General features: G+C 43.8%; 1 protein-coding gene across 2 annotated transcripts in view; it reads right to left on the bottom strand.

Moving 5' to 3' along the window:
- LOC132024781 (transducin-like enhancer protein 1) overlaps positions 1 to 20,625 on the bottom strand; it is an 86,960-nt gene that overhangs the window by 20,236 nt on the left and 46,099 nt on the right. For both annotated transcript variants that reach the window (XM_059411795.1, XM_059411797.1), the window contains exons 9-14: positions 9,525 to 9,641; positions 5,613 to 5,666; positions 4,957 to 5,109; positions 3,514 to 3,658; positions 2,241 to 2,431; positions 758 to 834 (exon numbers count right to left, since the gene is read on the bottom strand). In XM_059411795.1, coding sequence (XP_059267778.1) covers positions 758 to 834; positions 2,241 to 2,431; positions 3,514 to 3,658; positions 4,957 to 5,109; positions 5,613 to 5,666; positions 9,525 to 9,641 — 737 coding nt within the window. The remainder of the gene's footprint in view (positions 1 to 757; positions 835 to 2,240; positions 2,432 to 3,513; positions 3,659 to 4,956; positions 5,110 to 5,612; positions 5,667 to 9,524; positions 9,642 to 20,625) is intronic.

The following is a 20,625-nucleotide window of genomic DNA, read 5'->3' as shown; positions in this document are numbered from 1 at the left end:
GGAATTCTTCAAAATCTCATTTCTAATTACGAACATATGGAAAGCAAGTGATTTTAAGTGACCCCGGAAGAATAACCAATGGGGTTTTTCAAATTCTGAATGCTCTTTTGCCCCTTTAATCTCTCTTTCATGATTTCCCACAAAGCCACGCTGCGTTTTGTAATCTTGGATCTCTTAGAGTGAAGCACGCACCAAACTTTATTGGGGACGGGGGAAGGGTGTGCAGGGAGGTTCCAACCTCCAGTGCCGGCATCCGACAGATGCGACAACTACCTTTCGTACAACTCAAGTTGCCGCCTACACAAGGAAAAGGTAACACTGAGACAGGTAAGGGGTCGACTGTTTCAAATTTCAGAGATTTCAAGAGTTGATGAGAGCATAACCATTGCCCACAGCACAGTCCTGTTGAAAACCTCCAGCAGCTACCCTCTGACCAAAGGCACAGCAGAGAATGCTTCTGAAGAAGGGTCAAGCGAGGAGGGCCAACCTCCCCGTTCTTGCCTCCCTCCTGGCCCCCCGTCTACAACAGCTTCTCTCCAGAAATAACCAAATGCATGAGATCACCCATAGTGAAAAGACAGAGGCATGACACCTACAAGGTGCCTATTTATAGAAAGTGTTAACACTCCTCAGGAAAAGACACTAGAAATCTCCTTGGAAACACCCCAGCCTGTGCTCCCTTTGGAATTCTAGTCTGCTAATAGCCATGACGAAGTAATTGCCTTTAAAACAAAACTGAAGAGTTAGAGGTACTTACGGTTTCCCCCCAGGGATTCCTGCCAGGTTTGGAGGGATGGTAGGTACTCGCATGTGAGGGGGAGGATCAAACCCAACCTGGAAACAAAAATAAGACATCGAAGACTCAGTTTATGCAGAGTACGCACTTGGTGAACACATATAAAGACTTTTCACTAGAAACACCCACATCTCCAAAGCAACATAAACAGGAACGGTAACACATGCTAACATTTAAAAAAAAAATTACAACTCAAGGAATACTATAACCACCTGTAAATACAACAGGCCACGCTCCTTTCTGGGGAGGTCAGTGGGAGTGCGGTCTATTTGTACACTGAGAACCAGCTTCCCATAGCAATTACTTCCTGTGGACTCAGGATGTCCTGCCTTGCCCAAGCAAGTCCAGAGAACAGTGTGCTGTCTGAGTCAGGATTTCTAGACCTTGGCACTATCAATGTTTTGAGCCAGGCAGTTGTTTGTGGCTGTCTTGGGATAGTTAGCAACACCCCTGGCTTCTACACTCTAAGTACCAATAGCATTTCCCACTTCTGATAACTGAAAGTGTCTCCATATATTACCAAACGTCCTTGGGGGCGGGGGGTGCAAAATCGTCCCCAATTTCATACCACTGGTCTAAGTTACCGCTTAAACATGCATGTATTCCCTATTCTGTGTACCCTAATGAAGGTATCTTGTCCCTTAGCTGCCTACTTTGTTTCAAACTATCTTGCCCCCCAATGCACAGCCTTTCTTATTAGTACAACATAAGGGAAAAAACCCTACAGACTTCACTGTCAGCCCAAACTACTGGAGGTCATGCCATCTGAAGAGAGGAGAGGAGAAAACCGAACATGACCTATTCTAAAGAGCCAGGAGAAATCTATAGGGACTTCTATTTGCTACAGGATATCATCTGTTTCCTTTCCCTGATGCAATCGAGGGTTACAGTTGATTTTGCCCTTTGCATACAGTTTTGTATCTTTCCAGTGAAAAATGAAGCTATTTACAAGGCTGGGCAAGAAGATGGGCAGGCTGCCCCTGGGTTCAGTCACCTCTGTTTCCTCACTGTTGCCCTGAAATCACTGCTTACACCTGAGTCACACTGTTGGTTTGAAGAATAATAGAGGCATGGAAAGAAAACGTTACAGCTTCTCAAATATTTTTTCCTAAGAATTAAAGAGGGGGGATAAAAAACCCTCAAGAAAATGAATGAAAAGGCTTCTGTGAGCTACTTGAGTCATTCCATCGCCTTCCAAAAAAAAAAAAAAAAGAAGTCTATTTGGGGGGAGAAAACCAGATGTCCCCTGAACTGCCAAAGTAGCTCCTAAACACTGCCTTGTTTCATCCACGAAAATAGTAAACCAAGAAGCGCTGTGCCCTAACTTAATGCAGAAGCATGCTGATGGCAGCGGGCGGAGCACGGGGACACTGGGGCTCTGTTTCGCAGGCGTGGTTGGGGGTCCCGGCCCTGGCCTGCCCGCCAGCCCGCCCATGGCACCTACCATTGGGGAGCGCCCATAGGCCACCACGGCGGCGGCAGCGGCGGCTGCACTCATCTGCGGGGACATGTTGTGCAGACTGGCGTAGGCGGCGCCGGGGCTGGTCAGCTCGCCGTTCATGCCGGCGTGGGGCACCATCCCGAACGGGGCGGGGTACGGCCCAGGCACCGCCAGCGGCGTCCTCAGGCCGGCGGCTGAAAGTAAGCACAAAGCCGGTCCAATCTGACCATTAGTTCCAGAGTCACTCTAGCACCATTCAGGAAGGGTGAGGACAAAGAGGGCTTCTTCAGTAAGGCAAAGGGGGTAGGGGGCATTTGGTGTGTGTGTGTGTGTGTGTGTGTGTGTGTACATACGTGTTAGGGCCATTCATGAGGAAGACTTGCATGAGGGTGTGTGTGGATGTAGGGGGCAGGCTTGGGGGTGGTTTCATCACCACCAACTCAGCCCGATTCATCTCCAGGGAAGAACAGACCCCAGGGGAAGCACTGCCCACGGGCTTCATCCTTGGCTTGGCAGCACTGGGAAACCAGACAATTAAAATTAAATAGCAGTACTGTACCCAATTCACAGAAGGCAAACAGAGGCACAGCGCACTGTTTACCTGACTTCATCTTAAAAGAAGGTTTTGATAAAATCCAGGATTTCTCCTTCAGTCTAAACTTTCCATTCCCTGCTGCCAATTCCAAATGAGAACCTGACTCTGGGTTTACTACCTAAACCAAAGCCCGGGCTTAGGAGGAATATTCTGGGGCCTATTTTCCTCTGGGCCCAAGGTGTTAAGGAAGATAAAGTTAGAAGTTACCAACTAATTCACGGGCTGGAGTCTCAGTGAAACCCTCCCAATTTCTACTGACAGAGAGACCACGGATTCCTGAGGGATGGACCAGGAGAAAACCATCCAACTCAAGTGAGCAAGAAGCACACTTGGGCTGGCCGTTTTGGTCAGTATTAGCAAACTCAGACACGCGGTGATAGTTTCGTAAGGAGGTTATGTGGGGAAAAATTATCGGAAGCTTTATTAAGTCCCTAGGATTTCGATTATTTAGGGGGTGGGGGGGGAAGAAAGCCAAATGTAAACAGTCGGAGACCAAACAGGGTACAGCTGCTGAACCTAAGGACAAACATCTGTTTCTTATCACGGCTTTTCAGGGATAGGAAGGAGGCAGGCAGTCGAGTGCGTTTCATATTCATGGGGAAATGGCGTCAGGAGTGCACAGACGAGGAGTCAAGCCGGGAAAAGGAAAAATAAAACAAAACACAAGAGGCGAGGCTCTACCCGCTTGGTTAACGAGGGGGTCCATGGCTGGAGGCTTGCCGAGGCCTGGACGGAGTCCTGGAGTGGCACTGGTGCCCGGCGTTGGCATGTCGCTCCGAGGCGTCGGTGTGCTGGATTTCAGAACAGGCGTGCTGGCTTTTTCATGCTGGTATCATTAAACAAATTAAATGAGTATTATTTTTAATCCAAGCCATATTACACAATTTATCACAACAGCAGCTGGGACACTGGGCACCTTCTAGCTACTCCCTCAGCCAATTTTCATAAATCCACACAATGTTGACAGCATTAACTTGTGAGCGAGAAATGTTGACCTTTCCTCTTCCTGCCAGAATTAAAACTCTAGCTAGAGACACAGAACATGATCACACTTCGTCCTCCGCAGATTTTATTTTAAAAAGTATTTTTCCATCAGGCGTGTGGACTTTGGATCCAGGCCAAGTTAGAATGATGACCACCCAGTGAAAAATTCCCACTCACTCAGAAACAAATGGCCGGGTCACCAAGAATGTCAGAGGGAGGATCCCTTTTCTACCCTTGCCTTTTAGCAGCAGTGGGATTGCGACTAAGAGTGAGAAGCAGCAGGGCTGTGGATCTGATGAGAAACCAACCAGCATCTCAAAGGCAAATGCCCTAGAAGGATTCCCACCCGTTTGAGACTTGTGTGTGGACTTAAGCACCGCTACCCATTTGCTACATAATGGATGTGGCCCCACTAGCGCAGAGTCCTTCAGGAGTGGGACATAACAGGGTCCTGGGGCACCATGCTCTGCACCTCAACATTTCATCCCTTTAAATTCCAGAATGAGGAGAGTGCTGTGAGCAGCAAACAGCATGCATGGGGCTAGGGAGAGACCTCAGCTCCCGCTGCCTTGGACCTGACAGGCAGTGTAAACTTGGCAAGCTCCACAGGCTTTCTGCCCCATCGGTGCCTAGGAAGGCTGTATAAGAATCAAATGCAGGACTCTTACGGCTCAGGCTTTTGTGAGTTACGAGATGACATGCTCCCCACTATTTGTTGAATGGCTGCAAGCAGACTAGGAGGCTCCGCCCCCCTGCACCTGTTCCAGGCTTCTCTGGGGGCTCCTTGAGTACATCCCCATTCTGATACCAAACCCAACACGCCCCGACACAAAGGGTCTGTCTAAAAGAAGGTGAACTCAGGACTTCAACTTCCTACGAGGTTGCACATCCCCGAAATAAGAAAGCGACGAACATGGAAGCTTGCTGTCTCTCTCTAAGGACATTACCAAAAGACATTACCGAGAGGAAGAAAGGAAACACTGTGTGAGACAAGAAGCAGGAGTCACCGTCTCACTTTTAAACACTTAAAAATATACCTCTCACTCCATAAAAGCCCACATTTCAAATACTTTAGGGTCCTCTGAACTGCAGAGAGAAACACACTGCTACACAGGCAAAGTGACAGCTCATGAGACCTACCAAGCTCATTTCTTTGGACTTCAAAGAAGTGGAGCTTCCTGAAGAGGCCGTGGACGCTGGGCTGCTAGAAGCATCTTTCTTCAGCAGGCGGTTTTTGTCAATCCCGTTTTCCCTGGGTGAATGGGTGGGGCTTGCTCGCGGAGAAGAAGGGTCCTCGACAAGTATAAGCAAAGCTTGTGTGATTTCATTTAGAACGGATGAACCCTGCCCTTCATGGACTCTATCTCCACACTAATTCTCTAAATTAAAGGAGGACACTCTAAGTCCTTCAGATCTGGGGGACTTGGGAATGTGCCCCCTGACTAGCAATGTTATTATAATTACACAGGATGGTGTTTGCACACACACCTGTGAAGACCACACAGAGGAAAAGACATCCAGGAATGATCTGATGCATCCTCATGCTCAAATACTTTGCTCAAAGGGCACAGAAAGGAAAGGAGCACCAGGCACCCAACTTAGGAATCCGAAATGACTGGGAAAACAGATTTCTTTTAAAAAGGAAACAAAAGTTCTTGTCAGACCACTACCGCTCCATCTGTGAACACCACTAAGTTTTTAATGTGCAAAGTTGAGAAAAACCAAAATACCATGGCTCCACTTTCTGTTTCTCATAAGTCACTCTGAAAATAAAGTTTGAGAAAATGAGTAGTTACCTCATTAGACACATCCACAACTAAGTTGTCATCGCTTTTGTCACCATCGCTATCCTGGAAAAAGAGATGTTAATGCCGTTTATTAAAGGGTTGGAGCCCCAGTTACATTTCTATAGTTCTTGGTAGCAGACACACTGAAAAATGGCCCAGGACATGCCTACAGGTTCCTTTCCAGATTCCCAGACCTACTCATTAATACTGCCTTCCCCTCCTTACCTGACATGGGAGCTACCGAAAGCCACAGGTAGGAACTGTTGCAGTAGCATACCTGCTAAAGATCGTTCGGGTGAGGGCCAGTTGCAAACACCGGGTGCAGAGTAAGAGCTCAATAAATGTTTGCAACAGGGGCATTTCTCCTATAATCTGAAATCCTCCCATGGCCTCCTATCAGGGCTCTTTTCCCACTGGATGTCAAATTAAGAACATGATTTCATGCCATTCCTTTGTGTGTATCATCTTGAAGATAGGTAACAAATCTAGTGTTCACAGACAATTTTAATTATAAAGACAAACTTCAACCATGTTCCCATGGGGTCATTAATTCTTGAAGGGAAATAAAAAAAGGAACAATAACACCAAAAACAACAAAGCTATCTACTTGGCTGGGATAATATACCAAGATCTAACCTCATGTTAAGAATAAAAATCTTTTACAATCAGCATGGAATATTTTAGGAGAGAGGGAAGAACACAGGATGGCAAAATCTGGAAGGCACTAGCATCCTGCAGTAGGGCCTATAGTCCTCTTCATAAAGCTATACCATTTGCTACTCCAGGAAACTGCAAGGTTGTCCTAAGTTTGAAAAAGCTTCAGAAAAGCTATTTAAGTGTGTGCTCACTCCTACATCAAGTTTAGAGCAGACTGAAAAAGTCTACTTTCTTAGCCAAAAGGCCTCCTGTCCTTTAGTACAGAGATACAATAAGCCTATGAAAAAAGTAGGCTCTCACCTAATTCTCCCAAAGGAATGGGTCACTAATTTATGACCAATACAATCCTTTTACTGAGTCACTATCAATTACAAATATACAAATATTTAAAAATTTGTACTAATAAGTAAAAGAGCAAATATTAGCCATGTTGGCTTTCTGGGGGGCCTCCAAGTCCAGCTAGAAAGTTACCCTCAACTTTAAATCCTTACCCTTTACAGGTTTTTTTCTAACTGTACCTGGAGTTTTACATGTGGAAGACCCAATTTACTTTCTTCAATAGTATGTTACTAGATTTACTTTAATCACTGTTGTTAAGGCACCATGCAATTCACTATAACAACATAAAATTATAACCAATGAGGAAACCTGGGTAACTCAAAATAACAGCCTGCTGAAAGAAACATTTTCATGTAATAAAAGAAAAAATAAAACTAAAGAAGATTTTCTTTTTCTGTTAGTAAAGACCACAGAAAAGCACAAATGTTTTCAGGTGTTGAAAACACAAAGACGGGGGCGCCTGGGTGGCTCAATGGGTTAGCGCCTGCCTTCGGCTCAGGTCATGATCCCAGGTCCTGGGGCTGAACCCTGCATCAGGTTCCCTGCTCAACAGGGAGTCTGCTGCTCCCTCTCCATCTGTTGTCCCCCCTGCTTGTGCGTGCTCTCTCTCTCTCTCGGACAAATAAATAAATAAATAAAATCTTAAAAAAAAAAAAAACACAAAAAACAAAAAACACCCAGAGATGGTGGTGGTGAAAAAAATACAAGCCAAAAGGTTTTCTCTCTTAGAAAAAAAAAAAAAAAAAAATTATTAAAAGGTTCACATAGTATACAAACTGACAAAAAGAAGCGAATAACTCATTTTATTACAATGGGCTATGAAGTGAGTTTTTAGGTAGTCCGTACTTTCAATCTTAGCTTTGGACCCTTCTGCAAATGTGAACCTTCACAGTCCAGTGTAGCCTGGTCATCAAGAGCTGAGGTCTGAGGACTTCGCCCCAGATTCTCCAACATCATTTCAGTACATTGCCCTGAACTACCTATACATCTGGGCATACTTCATGTGAGCAGGTTATAAAACAATTAATGCAGAGCTACAGATTCCAGATCACTCACTACTCAAAATCTACACGAGCCTCATGCACAACAACTCAAAAACTGTATTACCGGCAGTTTCCCAATTTCTGCATGTCATGGACTAGCTTATTAACAATTGATGCCATATATAAAAGTACCTGCAGGGGATACCGGCTATGGGCAATGGCAAGGGGCAAACAGTATGTGCGGCAAAGGCTTGGGCTAGGATGGAGAGAGCCTACAAATCCAAATTCTTAGAATATTATCATAGTACACAGTGTGGAGCAATGCAAGGACCTCTGGCAAAATACCCTCTCCAAGGCGCGCCTGGGTGGCTCAGTCTGTTAGGTGTTTGCTTTTGGCTCAGGTCATGATCCCAGGGTTGCAGGATTGAGCCCTGTGAGCAAAAGCCTGCCTCTCCCTCTCCTCCCTGCCTGTGCTCTCTCTGGCTAACTCTATCTCTCAAATACATAAATTAATTAAATCGTTTTTAAAAAAAAAAACACAAAAAACCTCTTCAAGGCCCTCAGTTTGGGGGTCCTGGCATAGTGATATAGAGCATGGATTCTGGAGTCAGACTGCCTCCAGGCTCCACCACTAACCCTGAACTTGGGCAAATCACTTACAAGCCCTGGGCTTCAGTTTCTTTAACTACCATACCTGGAGGTATGGTACCAAACTGACAGTTTTAAGAGTCAAAAGAAACAATCCACGTAAAAGCACAAGGTACGTGGCATGGACAAGCTCTTGCTCAGGAAATACTAGCTATTGTTAGCTACGGGCTAACCAGCCACCAGGAGGCAAAGAGGTCTCACGTGTTAACCCCCATCTCGTCCACCTGTAGGCGCACCATAAGTGGACGCTTCTTCCATAAGCAATGGGAAGTGGGCTAATCCTGTGTTTTATCCATACTGGTCCTGACAATGTGTCCATCATGAAATAGACACACCTGGGGACATACGAGAAAACTCCAAGACATCTATCAGCTGCAGTGTTTATGACACTCAGACTCGAGCTGGTTGCCACTTGGCTTGGTGTGCTCTCCTCGTGAAACAAGGTTCCAGCTCGATGTGAGTCAAGAGCCGTCCCTTCACAGTCACGCATTCTCAATCTGCAGGGTCTGATCTGGATGCCTCCAAGGTTTTTTCTGTTTTTACCATGGACTTATGTGACCAAACTGCTTGCAGTTCTAGAGAATGAGCTCTACTTCAAGACCAAATAGGAGCCTGAATAAGTCAACAGAATAGTATCCAAAAAGGTATTTTGTGACAGCAGTGTTTTTACCCTGATTATTTTAGCAGCACAGGCTACCAACTTTGCAGGGCCCAGGACAGATGAAAATGCAGGCCTTGGTTCAAAAACAGAGAATTTGAAGACGGTGAGAACAGAGCATCAAACCAAGGGCAAGGTCCCATGAAGAGCAGGGCCCTGTGCAAAGCATAGGCTGCAGGTCCGGCCCCGCATGTTGGTATCCCCTCTCATGAGGAACTTAGGAAGCCTAAAAATATAATCATGAGCCTGGAAGCACAGAGTTTACAGCTCTAGAGGGAAATACTACCCTTATAAGAATCTATCCTCTTGATAGTATTATTTATTTATTTTTTAAAGATTTTATTTATTTATTTGACAGACACAGATTCAAGTAGGCAGAGAGGCAGGGAGAGAGAAAGGGGGTGAAGCAGGTTTCTGCTGAGCAGAGAGCCCGAAGTGGGGCTTGATCCCAGGACCCTGGGATCATGACCTGAGCCGAAGGCAGAGGCTTTAACCCCGAGCCACCCAGGCGCCCCTGCCAGTTTTATTTTAAAGGATGTGGAATTATCACTAAGATCTTAGAGCATGCTTGTATGCTCACTTAGAACGTGAGCAACTAAGCAAACAAATACTGTTTCAGGTGATTTATTTACTTACATAGTGGCTGGAGTCCTTATCATCCACCTTTCTTTTTTTGATGTCATTGGAAAATTCAGGCCCGTTTCTGCGTTTATCGGTACCCCTTAGACTGTCTGGGACCAAGAGGGAATTACTCTGCAAGACAAAAAAAAAAAAAAAAAAAAAAAAAATCAAAGATTCCTTCCCAGATCTCTTTGTACACATGAAAACCCAAACCAGGATGTGACAGCTGTTTCAGAAAGGTGATACCTACACTGCCTTTCATTCCATGTAATTCATCTCATCTGAAGACTTTGATGGCAAACATTTATAGATGCTTAAGCACTTGGAAGGAAGACCCTGACTATGCAACGAAATCTTCCAGAGCATGGTGGATCCTTCAGGCTCGACTCACTTGAAATGCTCCTCTGCTCTTTTTACTATTAGAGAGATGGGAGCTTGCTGTTTACATGTGGATATGTTTTTATTTTTTCCCACTGCAGTTTCCTGGTTGGGAATACAAATGGCCTAGGAGCGGAACCTGAGATTATTCTACCGGGTGTATTTTGTGACTGTAACTGTCAGTGTATGCCCCTCGAAAAAGACACACAGAGAGCAGGTGGGATTAACAGCATGGCTCCCTAAAAGGCAAATCACATTTTCCACAGCAACAATGACGGAACTCTTCTGAATTCTTTTAATTTACTGTTGAAAATAAGATTTAGTCTTCCTCGCCAATAGCACTGAAATTCAAGACCCAAAGTGAGTAGTTCAGCCAGTGAATCTTCAACAGCGGGGCCAGCTCCTGCACACAAAAGCAGGAACAAGGACTGATCTTTTCTACCAACCACACAGGATACTTTCATTCCCATGTGCTGAGTACAAACTGTTGACCCAAAGAAAACAGGCATTTTGGGTCTTTGGGGGTCACATGACAAGTTCTGACATCCCTTCAATTCCCATCTCCCCTCAGGCTAAAGCATCAGAACATGATACAATGAGTCCTTTTAAGTACAGGATTAGCATATGCAAGGGGGCAATTTGTTCAGTGATGTGTTACCGCCTCCAACAATACTGAAGGCGCTGTGCAGAAATCTCCTGCACAAAGCCCAGATAACCCCAATTTCTGCAAGATGCTGGAGAACTACCAGGGGGATGTCCGGGGCCAACAGACAATTATGTTCCCTTTCTCTGCCACAGTTTAAAATAGAAGGGGCTGGGGGAAACCTTTAAGTCAGACCATCTCTAGTGCAATGGCATCTACCAGAAGCAAATTATTAAAAGCCGGGATGGGGGAGGTGTCTTCACTCCTAACCAGCCCAAAGTAATCAGGCAGGTAGCTGGGTCTGTAAGCTCCCTCCTGAAAACTGTGGACCCCACCATGGGAACATTCCCAGCTCCGCTCAACCACACATAGGAGGAAATCAAAACGGGACCAGGAGGCCATCTGAAGCCTCTTTGCCCGCTGCAGGGGCTGACACTGCAGCGAGCTGAGCTTTGATTCATGACCGGTCAAGCTCCACAAATGCAGGAGGCTTACATAAAAGCAAAGGGAGGGACTCATGCAATTCAATACAGAGCGGCTCAGAGTAATGTCTTTAGCACAGCGTGTGGGGCTGAAAGGTGAACTGGCTGGATCCCTCCACTAATGACCCTGGTAAATGTCTGCTAAAAACAAACGAACCTCTCTGACCCAGGCCCCTTCGCTGATAGGATACAGGAGACTTAACCAAACTCCTGAAAGTGCTAACATGCACTCCCAAGAGCCAAGGGAGGGGAGTAGCAGCATGCACTCAGGTATAAACAACATTCCAATACACCTGCCTGGGTTCTAGATTTTACCAGGACTCCTCGTCCAGACCGTTACTGGAGGCACTGAGGGCAACAGCACAGAGCACTGAAGCTTTATATCTGCCCCAGTGCCCAGAAGAATATGGCACAGACTCGGCATCCACTGGCAATTTTAAAGTTCAGTCTCTGTCCACAGGGTCGCTGTCAAGGCCTTCCTGCTATAACCAGCACGGGGCATCCAAACTGCTCAGCCATTCAGAGCCATTCAGAGATAGCATTTTAATGATCTTATATTTTTTTAATGAAGTCAAGCGGTACTGTAAACTTAAAAGTAAACTACACTTCTGTTAGCAACAATGCAATTTGTTAGAAACAGTAACATTTCTCTAGTTGGACCCAAAAGCCTATCAAGCTTTGAGGCCTCTGCTTCTACATGTTAGAAGTTACTACTGTAATTCTTGCTTGCACGGCTTAAATGAGGCCTATAATCTGAATAGGTTTTGAAAAGCTTTGGAAGTTCCTCTAAATTTGGACAGGACTAGTAATTAGCACCGCTACTTATGTGAAAATTGGCTCCATTCAAAATGGCAGACTCAGACAAGTTGCAAAACACAGTGTCTCATCGTACATTTGATGCCGTAAAATGGATTCAAAACAAGGCAGCAAACACTGTGGGCTGGAAGGCCTGGGGGAACCACAGTCAGGAGCCAGGGGGGATCGGGTTCACGAGGCAGCCCCGCCCCAAATGGACCACTTCCTTTTACCCCTGTTCCCATGAACCCAGTCTTCTTTGTGTAATTGTCCCCGACATCTTTCAGCCCTGACACTGCTTTCACTGTCGTTCCTGACTTAAGCAAATGGTTCCAGCCTAATGAACTTCACCGTCAGCAATAACAGCTGTTTTGGTTAACGACTGCCTAGGTGACCCTAATCTTCGTGACTCCCTCGTGTGCTCCCCAGAAACTCAAAAGTGACTTCACAGGTATTACTGGAACGTCTCATGACAACAGAAGTGTTTCTGGTTGTTTTTTTTTTCACCCTCATGATCTGTGTTTTCCTCACACACCAGCTTATGTTCATCATGACCCAGGGGTGGAACAACCGTCATACTGATGGTCATTATGAGCCACTTTATACACATTTTAACAATAAAGAGATTATACCTGGGTATTGAATGAATATCATTTGGATCTTCAAAATTTATCTTGGCTCTATCTTGATTTGTTAGACCTGGACTAGAATAACATAGTATCACATTTAACATTAATGTTTAGCATTTAATCAACATTTAAGAAGAAGCCATTTGCAAAATAATGAAATTAAGGTTGCTTGACTTCGTTTTTTTTTTTTTTTTTCCTTCAAAACTTGTGCATTGGAAACACAGAAGTAAATTAGAATCACACCTTTGAGGAGGCCAAAGCAACCGTAAAAGACTTATTGTTCATCATCTTCTTCATTCCCCCCACCCCTTTTATCTGGAGGCTTGACCAGAGAAAGGCGGCCATTTACTTAAGGTCACAAAGCTCTTTCTATTACATCAAGGCGTCTCCCCTCCCAGAGGAGTGATTCTTATACTCAATTTATGTATGTAAAATACTTGTCCCCACACACTTATCACTTAAGAGTCACAATGGCTCTTTAACCATTAACGTTTAACCATTTAACATTCTAATGTTACATAATAATGCCTAATACACACTGCATGCTTTCTCTGACTGCCCCCCCCCAGCAAACCACAGTCTCTGTCTCCCTTTCTCTCTCACACACACAGACACAGTTTTATGCCACGATAAGAAAACCATAAACATATTTTAAAAATTACATCCGACATTAAAATGACCTGAAAACAGTCCCAAATGCCTGCCTTTCCACTCATGAATCCTGCCATTTATGACCCAAGATGTGCACTAAAACAGGCCTCAGCACAGAGCAACAGAGTGGTCCAGAGCCCCACAGCACCCTTTTCGTGACGTCTATCATGGCTGCTGGGAGCTCTGAAGACTTAGCTGCTACCAGACTTCTCCTCCCAGAGTCCATATTTTGAAAGCCTTTAATCTACCAAACAGCATTCATCAAGTGAAGTTCATTTTCAAACATTTAATCTGCCAAATAAATATTTAATTGTGAATCAGGTTTTTTCTTTTCTTTCTTTCTTTCTTTTTTTTTTGATGAGCATGAGAACTAGTATTACCACACTGACTGATATACTGTAACGCTAGCCAAGAAACTCAATGTTTTATTCACCTTGCAGCTGGTAAAATTTAAGTGTCTGCCAGAATTCTTAAAAAATGATAATTACTGGGCAGATTTCTATTACAAATGTCCCGAGGTCTGGGATTTTTGAGACTGTATATATAAAGTTTCCCTTTGTTTTAAAATTGTTTTAACTAAACAAAATCATCTTATTTACTTTGTGTCTTCCACGAGAGCTCAAAATTGGACATTTATATAGCCCAGAGGGGAGATTACGAATCTGAGCAAATCAAGGTCGGAAAACACACTAGGACTTCAAAACAAACTAAAATTCTAGAACCAAGATGAGTTTCTGTACCTTACATCTTGTACACACTTAAGGGAATGCAGCCAAGTAAAACAATAAAGAGAGAGATCTATCTATCTGACAAGTCTCTGGAGAAAAAAGATCCCCCTTGAGCATTAAGTACCAGAGTCAGAAAGAGGGTCCACAAGACCGATTAGCCCCATTGGTGTGTCTTTCTCTCCATTTGTAGGTGGAAACTACACATGAAACGAAGAGATAAGGGACAAGGACCGAGAAAACATGCACCCCCAGGGAACTCGCTCTCTTAAAAAATCTGGGGAACGTAAAAATCTCAGGGTGCACCTTCACTGACCACAGGCCAACTTTGCCTACCATTACTGCAGGCCTCCTGCGGATCAGTTCTCCCACTCACAGCGGCGTGATGCTTAAGAACAGTTACAAGACGAAAAGAGCCACTCAGAGGAGAAAAGGAAAAGTAGCAGATCTTCTTATGTTACAACTGGTGTTCACTAGTTCTAGTCACTAAATCCAGATCAAATCATTCTAACTGGGTAAACCATGTTTCATAAACACACATACCAGGACTAGCCGCTGCTGTCGTTCTCTGGGTGCAAGTTAACTACAGCGCTGGCAGCGTGTTTGAACCGAGCGGGCAGAAGTGCACGATCATTCTCTTAAAGCAAAAACAAACATCCAAATGCAAACATTATACCACATCTTCATATAAGAACTTCCCACGGTAAAGCATCAGAGCCTGCTGCACTGGAGAGAAGATGCAGCTGAATCAAGTGAAAACCTCACGATTTGGACTCTGTGTTACCTTTATATTCACCGTTCTGGACAATGATGTTTCCATTTCATGCTCTGAATACCCACTCAAGATTGAGGCAGAGAAACCCAGATGCTTCCGTATGGACAAAAACCCGTCCTTATTTGCTGGTTCCAAGACTTTCACTTTTCTTTAGCAATTTAACAGTAATGGCTGTTCATGTAATGAAGATACTCTGGAAGGTAAACTCCAGAAAATATGAAAGAAAGCAGGTTTAATGGAATGTTCCCCTGTCAGTGTTACCAGAACACTCGTGACAGAACCCTCATGTTTCCTTCATCGACTCTGAGACCTCAAAGCAAGTCTTCTGCCAACCATGTCTAAACCCTGAAGCCACCAGCAGCAAATCTGAAAGGAAAACCTGCTCATGGAGACAGCAGAAGCTAGACAGGTTTCCCTAATGTGAAAATAATGCACATTATTCAAATGGATTTCTTTAGCTGCCATGCTGATTCCCCTTGGGAAGTTTCTCCTCCCTGCTGGAAAAGTGTTTGTGTCAGAGGTACAGACTGGAAACTCATGACACCTCATTTATCCTCAGTTACACTAAGGCAGTGGGAACCCAATTTGCTAGCACACTCTACACTAACAATTAACTTCTCGGTGAACATTAAAACAATTAGGTAGTGACGCACCCCGTCACATCTGTGCGCCTTCCCGATCTACACCTGGTACCAATTAAGCCATCACCCCGCGCTGTACTTTTTGCTGCAGTCCAACGGGTCATTTGGATTCTGTCTGACATTTCAACAAATGTGTTTTTAACCCCTAAAACTAACGGGATCCCCACTTGTCAATGGGGAAGAGGGTAAGAAGGTGAAGGTGTGGAAATGTGTCTACTTGGCAACTGCATCGCATCGGATCTCAGGAGCCCCGGCTGTGAGGTGGGTCTGAAAGGCACACGTCAGTTTTTCGTACAGTTTGGATGCAAACTATGAGAAAGAACCCATGTGTTCTCGCACCTTGATCTGGGAACGCTGAGACCCTCTCAGATGCAGACTGAGTGGTTCAGTCAGAACCCCCAGGAAGGAAGGTAGCCACGTAGAAGGCACACAGACCCAGTAAACAGGTGAGCTGGGGGACCCACTGGAGAAGGAGACAGATATCCCCGACATCACACACAAAGCCCCCAGTTAGCCCTTGCATACCAGATAAAGAAAAACAAAACACCCCCCTAACACACACACATTGAGAGCTCACGATAAATATAATTATTTCCAAAGAACTTTTAAATGCTCTCATGACAACTAATTTACCCCACTAGGACTGTGGTGACAGCAAAAATCAAATCTGTATTTCAAACTGCTTTAAAAGCAGTCTTCGTAGAGCAGCTTAGCTAGCTGTCACTGTCCCTCTTTATTCTCTAGTCCCTGAGGACAAACTTTCCAGTACAAGAAACCAGAAAGCCCTGGGTCAGGACTTGCCTGTGAGTTAACCTGGATATCTGATGGCACTCACCTCTGCCTCTCCTCGCCTAAAAGATGGAGACCCCGAGTTTTTGGCTTACTATGTTTCAGAGGAAATGATAAAAATGATCATGGGGCTAAAAGGAAAAGAACATTTCTAAAGCCTGCTCTAAATGGTGGGCGTTATGTTTTCTACTCACAGAGCATGAACTGAAATCTGAAAAGAGTTTCGGACGGAGGTAATATATACTTCTATCTGCTTTCTGGTTTTTTAGTTAGGATGCCTGATGCCCCATCTTCATTGAAAGCACAGTGAGTTAAAACCTGAACATTTCTCTAGTTACACACAGGCCCCGACACCCTCCCGGTGAGTTATGGTGTCCACAGTAAACACACGCCTTCACCTGGTATAGGACAGACCACTCCCGACCATCTAGAAATCACTGCCCTTTCCTTTTTTCCAGGTTTCACCCTTCTCATGGCAATGATGCTGTGAGCAGTTTTCCCAGAGGAACTATTTTTTAAGCACATAGTTTTCAATTTTGCCAAAAAGGAAATCTGCTGAGACAACTGCTGAAAAAAACTTAAGTGTTTTCCACTGTGCCTAAATATTGAAATTTTAGGTGACTCATCTCAGTTTCATCCTTCACTTTCAGGCAATCCCTTGAAATAAGTCAGGAGATAAATTCATAAACAATTAGGCAGAAACATTTCCTCCTTTGATGAACTTGAGTATCATGAGCCCAACCAAGTTCAAGATGGGCTATGGACAGTCCCCTGCTCTCCATACTGAGAAACACTACCCAAATCTCCACAACTTCCTCACACAATTGAAAACAGGAGAAGAAACCACCAATAACTACACAGAGTGTGACCAGTAATGCATGTATGGCTGTCTTGCTACTCTGCAGGTAGAAACAATGGGGAGCCATTCCTAAAGGCTTGCTATTCATGGTCCCTGTTCATGGTCCTGTTCAGGGTCCCTAATACCCCTCACCCCGGGAGGCAGCCTCCATCACCAATTTATAGATGAGGTTAGGGGGAAGTTCAAAAGGATGGAAACACCTGGCCCATGCCAGAAGACCACTGAGATCTGTCTCTATTCAAAACCCGTATTCTCCTTATCACCCCATGCCCAAGGGTTACTGGGAGCTAATGGGATACTCAAAAAAGTAAAATTTCAGGAAAAGGCCAACATTAAGATATTCTCCAAAAAACTTTACGTCTTACGTTCTCCTTGCACTCTAAAGTGCTGAGTGTGATTTGAGAAAAAAAATCATGGGTGGTCCTCAGTAGGATCTAGTCCTACTAATTAACTAGTTAAGCAAAACAGCTGCAGAAGAAACACAAAATAAAGACACCACGTTATATTAAATAAAGTGATGGCTGTCATCACTATTTTAAAATACGTTCTATTCTACAAAGTCAGTTATGGGAGTGATAACCAAGTCCCTCAGAAAGGCATAATCTAAGTCTCTACCTCCATTAATTAGCTGTATGATTAGAAGTATCTAGCCACCTTGAGCTTGGTATCTTATTGGTAAGATGATGGTGTTGCACCATTATGACCTCTAAATACATTAACAGTGCTTATAGTTTTCAGGGCCAGGGACCCCTTTTGAGAATTTGATGAAGGTTATCATCTCTCTCCACAATTAGAGTAAAGAGCTCCAATCCAGAATGCTCTGTAGACAGTATTAGGGGGACTCAAGGACCTCCTGAAACCCACCGTGTACCCCGCCAAGTCCACATACCCTGTGCTCTGGAGTCCCTCCCAGACATATATCCCCATCATCTCCTCCCTCTTCCAAACAGTCCAAATAGTGGTCACACGTGTTAGGCATTCCACTGTTTTTCATTTAACAAGTATGTGGCTGTGACATTAAAAGACATCACTGCAAAATGGTAGCACATACAACTGACCTTTGAACTGGGTGCACCCCCCACCCCGACTCAGTCAAAAATCCATGCCTGGCTTTTGATTCCCCCAAAACTTAAGTACTAATAGCCTGCTGTTGACCGGGAAGCCTTACTGATACAACTGTTGGTTAATACGTATTTCGTATACGTATTCTATACTATATTCTTAAAGGTAAGCTAGAGAAGACAACCTTATATAAAAATTGTAAGGAAGAGAAAACACACTTATGGTGCCATCCTGGGTTTGTCAACAAAAATCCACATAAATGGACCCACTCAGTTCAAACCCATGTGGTGCAAGGGTCCACTCTACGTGCAGTGCCTTACACAGTGCTTGGCACATAGTATGTGCTCATTAAATAATTTCTTAAACGAATGAGTAGCAAAACACAAATTCTGTCATGTTTTTCATTGTATGGCTATACAATGCTTTGATAATTCTCGGATTCTAGGTCTTTCAAGCAGACTTACTGGAAGATTTCCTTCAGCCAAAACGGAACACAACTCATCTTCACATTAATTGAAACATCTGAAGTTTTTATTACTACATAAGAAATAAAGTCATTTTTGTTAGGTCATGTCATGTTTCTTTGCTCAACTGTAGCACTCTGACAGGCAGCCTTATGTTAAAAAAAAAAAAAAAAGAAAGAAAGAAACAAGTTTTGCAAGTAAATAAAAACCATAGTCAGATCTTAATTTAAAATCAACAGCCAAAGAGCAAAATAAAACCTCTTAAAAGTTTTTCCCTTTATCATTCATCCCTTTCAAAAAGAAGAAAGTTAAATGCCTGGGTGGCTCAGTTGGTTGAGCGGCTGCCTTTGGCTCAGGTCATGATCCCAGGGTCCTGGGATCCAGTCCCACATCAGGCTCCTTGCTTGGCAGAGAGCCTGCTTCTCTCTCTCCCTCTGTCTGCCTCTCTGCCTACTTGTGCTCTCTCTCTCTCTCTCTCAAATGAATAAATAAAGAAAAAAAGAAGAAAGTTAAAAAACAGTGTCCATATTTTCACTGTTCTTAGTACCTTTCATTTTTTTCTTGGGTTTTACATTAAAACAGACTACAGTAAGGCACGTTTGTTTTCCTAACAAATAACCTTAAACTAGCAAACAAGTGACAATTCTGTCACTAAAAATAAACAAACACCAACTATCTACAAATCTGGTTTAGACTCGCAGATGAAAATCCATACATACTCAAGTTCCCTCTGGGTCCAGAGAAGTCCCTGACTGCTGTACTTGATACATGTAATTATCATGTTTGTTCAATACAGAAAGAACGGCAGGAAAAAATCAGATCATATACTAGCGTGGAATGTTTCAGAACTCCTTGGTCTTACATATGACAGAGGTTCTCCATTCAGTCCAAGGACGTTTAAGGTTCCCAGAAACAGTTACAAATCTCCCTGGGGCCAGATCTTCTTCCTATACCTCAACCAAAACCATGTATTTCAACAGAGAGGGCGCAGAAGCTAATGAGAATATATCTATCCTCTCTTCAGTCATGCACCAAAGATACCTGCAAACAAGCAGAACAAAGCCACTCCTCTCACTCTAACTTTTTGTTTTGGAAAATAGCTTATTAAAAAAAAAAAAATTCTTAATCCAGAAAAATTTCAAGGATATAATCCACACAGAGAAAAATTCTCTAGCGTCATCAATAATTTTAATTTAAGAGGTAAAGATCCTGAGACCATAAGGTTTGAAAACCACTGCCCTGTAGCAAACTGGCCTTAGCCCCTCACTGGTTTTTAAAAAAAAGCAAAAACAAAAACGAAGCCCTCCAAAACCAGCAGCAATTACAGAGTCATCAGCTGACTTTTTCTGTCCCGTAAAATCTGACTTCATAATTCGAACCACTTTATTAAAAAGAGAAGTACCACAATATTTTAGTCACTAGCAGTACACATCATCTCATTACCCACTGCTTCTCATATTCAATTTTACACAAGTTTAAAGAGCTACTTCATTTTATGTAACCGCAGCAAAACCCCACTTATGTGGACAGTGAATAGTTTCATTCCCCTCTACAGACTGAATTAAATGCTTAGGTTATCAATTAGTGCAGTTTTCCCATTTTATATCATCATCACCTGGAGAGGTCTATAATAATTAGGCAAAAACACAGTATATATACTTATTCCGAAAATACCCATTCAAATTATCATTAAGACGTGTGAAAAATTTGATGTAAAAGAGACATGCAAATAGCACCTTAAGTAACCATTTGTGTTATGGTATTGTACGGACTGGCTTATGCCACATATCTGCCGTATTTTGACTTGAAAGTTCACTGGCCGTGAACTCAACTCGAGGACCTACAAGAACAATCGAAATCCAAGGATTGTTTTGCACTTCGGAGTGTACAAGTCCTCACCCTGTCTCCACCCCACCCCCACTTCCCCAAGTGAATTAAGTTCTTGCTTACATCTGTGAGCCAAAAATACAAACAGGTTATTTAATACACGCAGACGCACATGGAACTCTGGAACACGGCCCTTCTGGGTTCAGCAGGCACACCTCAACTCACGGCTCTGGCCACGGCAGCTCGGAGAAATACACACTACAGTCCCCCTTCCACCACCATCTAAAACTCCTGCTGAAACTTCCTACGATCTGAAATCTACACGTATTTTCGTCACCTCTCCTCCGTGCTTTTGAGAAAGGGCTTGTAATACGTGGGGCCTACGTAGCCCTAGCA

The sequence above is a fragment of the Mustela nigripes genome, chromosome 9, assembly GCF_022355385.1.
Source record: "Mustela nigripes isolate SB6536 chromosome 9, MUSNIG.SB6536, whole genome shotgun sequence".
Taxonomy (NCBI): domain Eukaryota; kingdom Metazoa; phylum Chordata; class Mammalia; order Carnivora; family Mustelidae; genus Mustela; species Mustela nigripes.
This window is presented reverse-complemented; position numbering and strand designations above follow the sequence as displayed.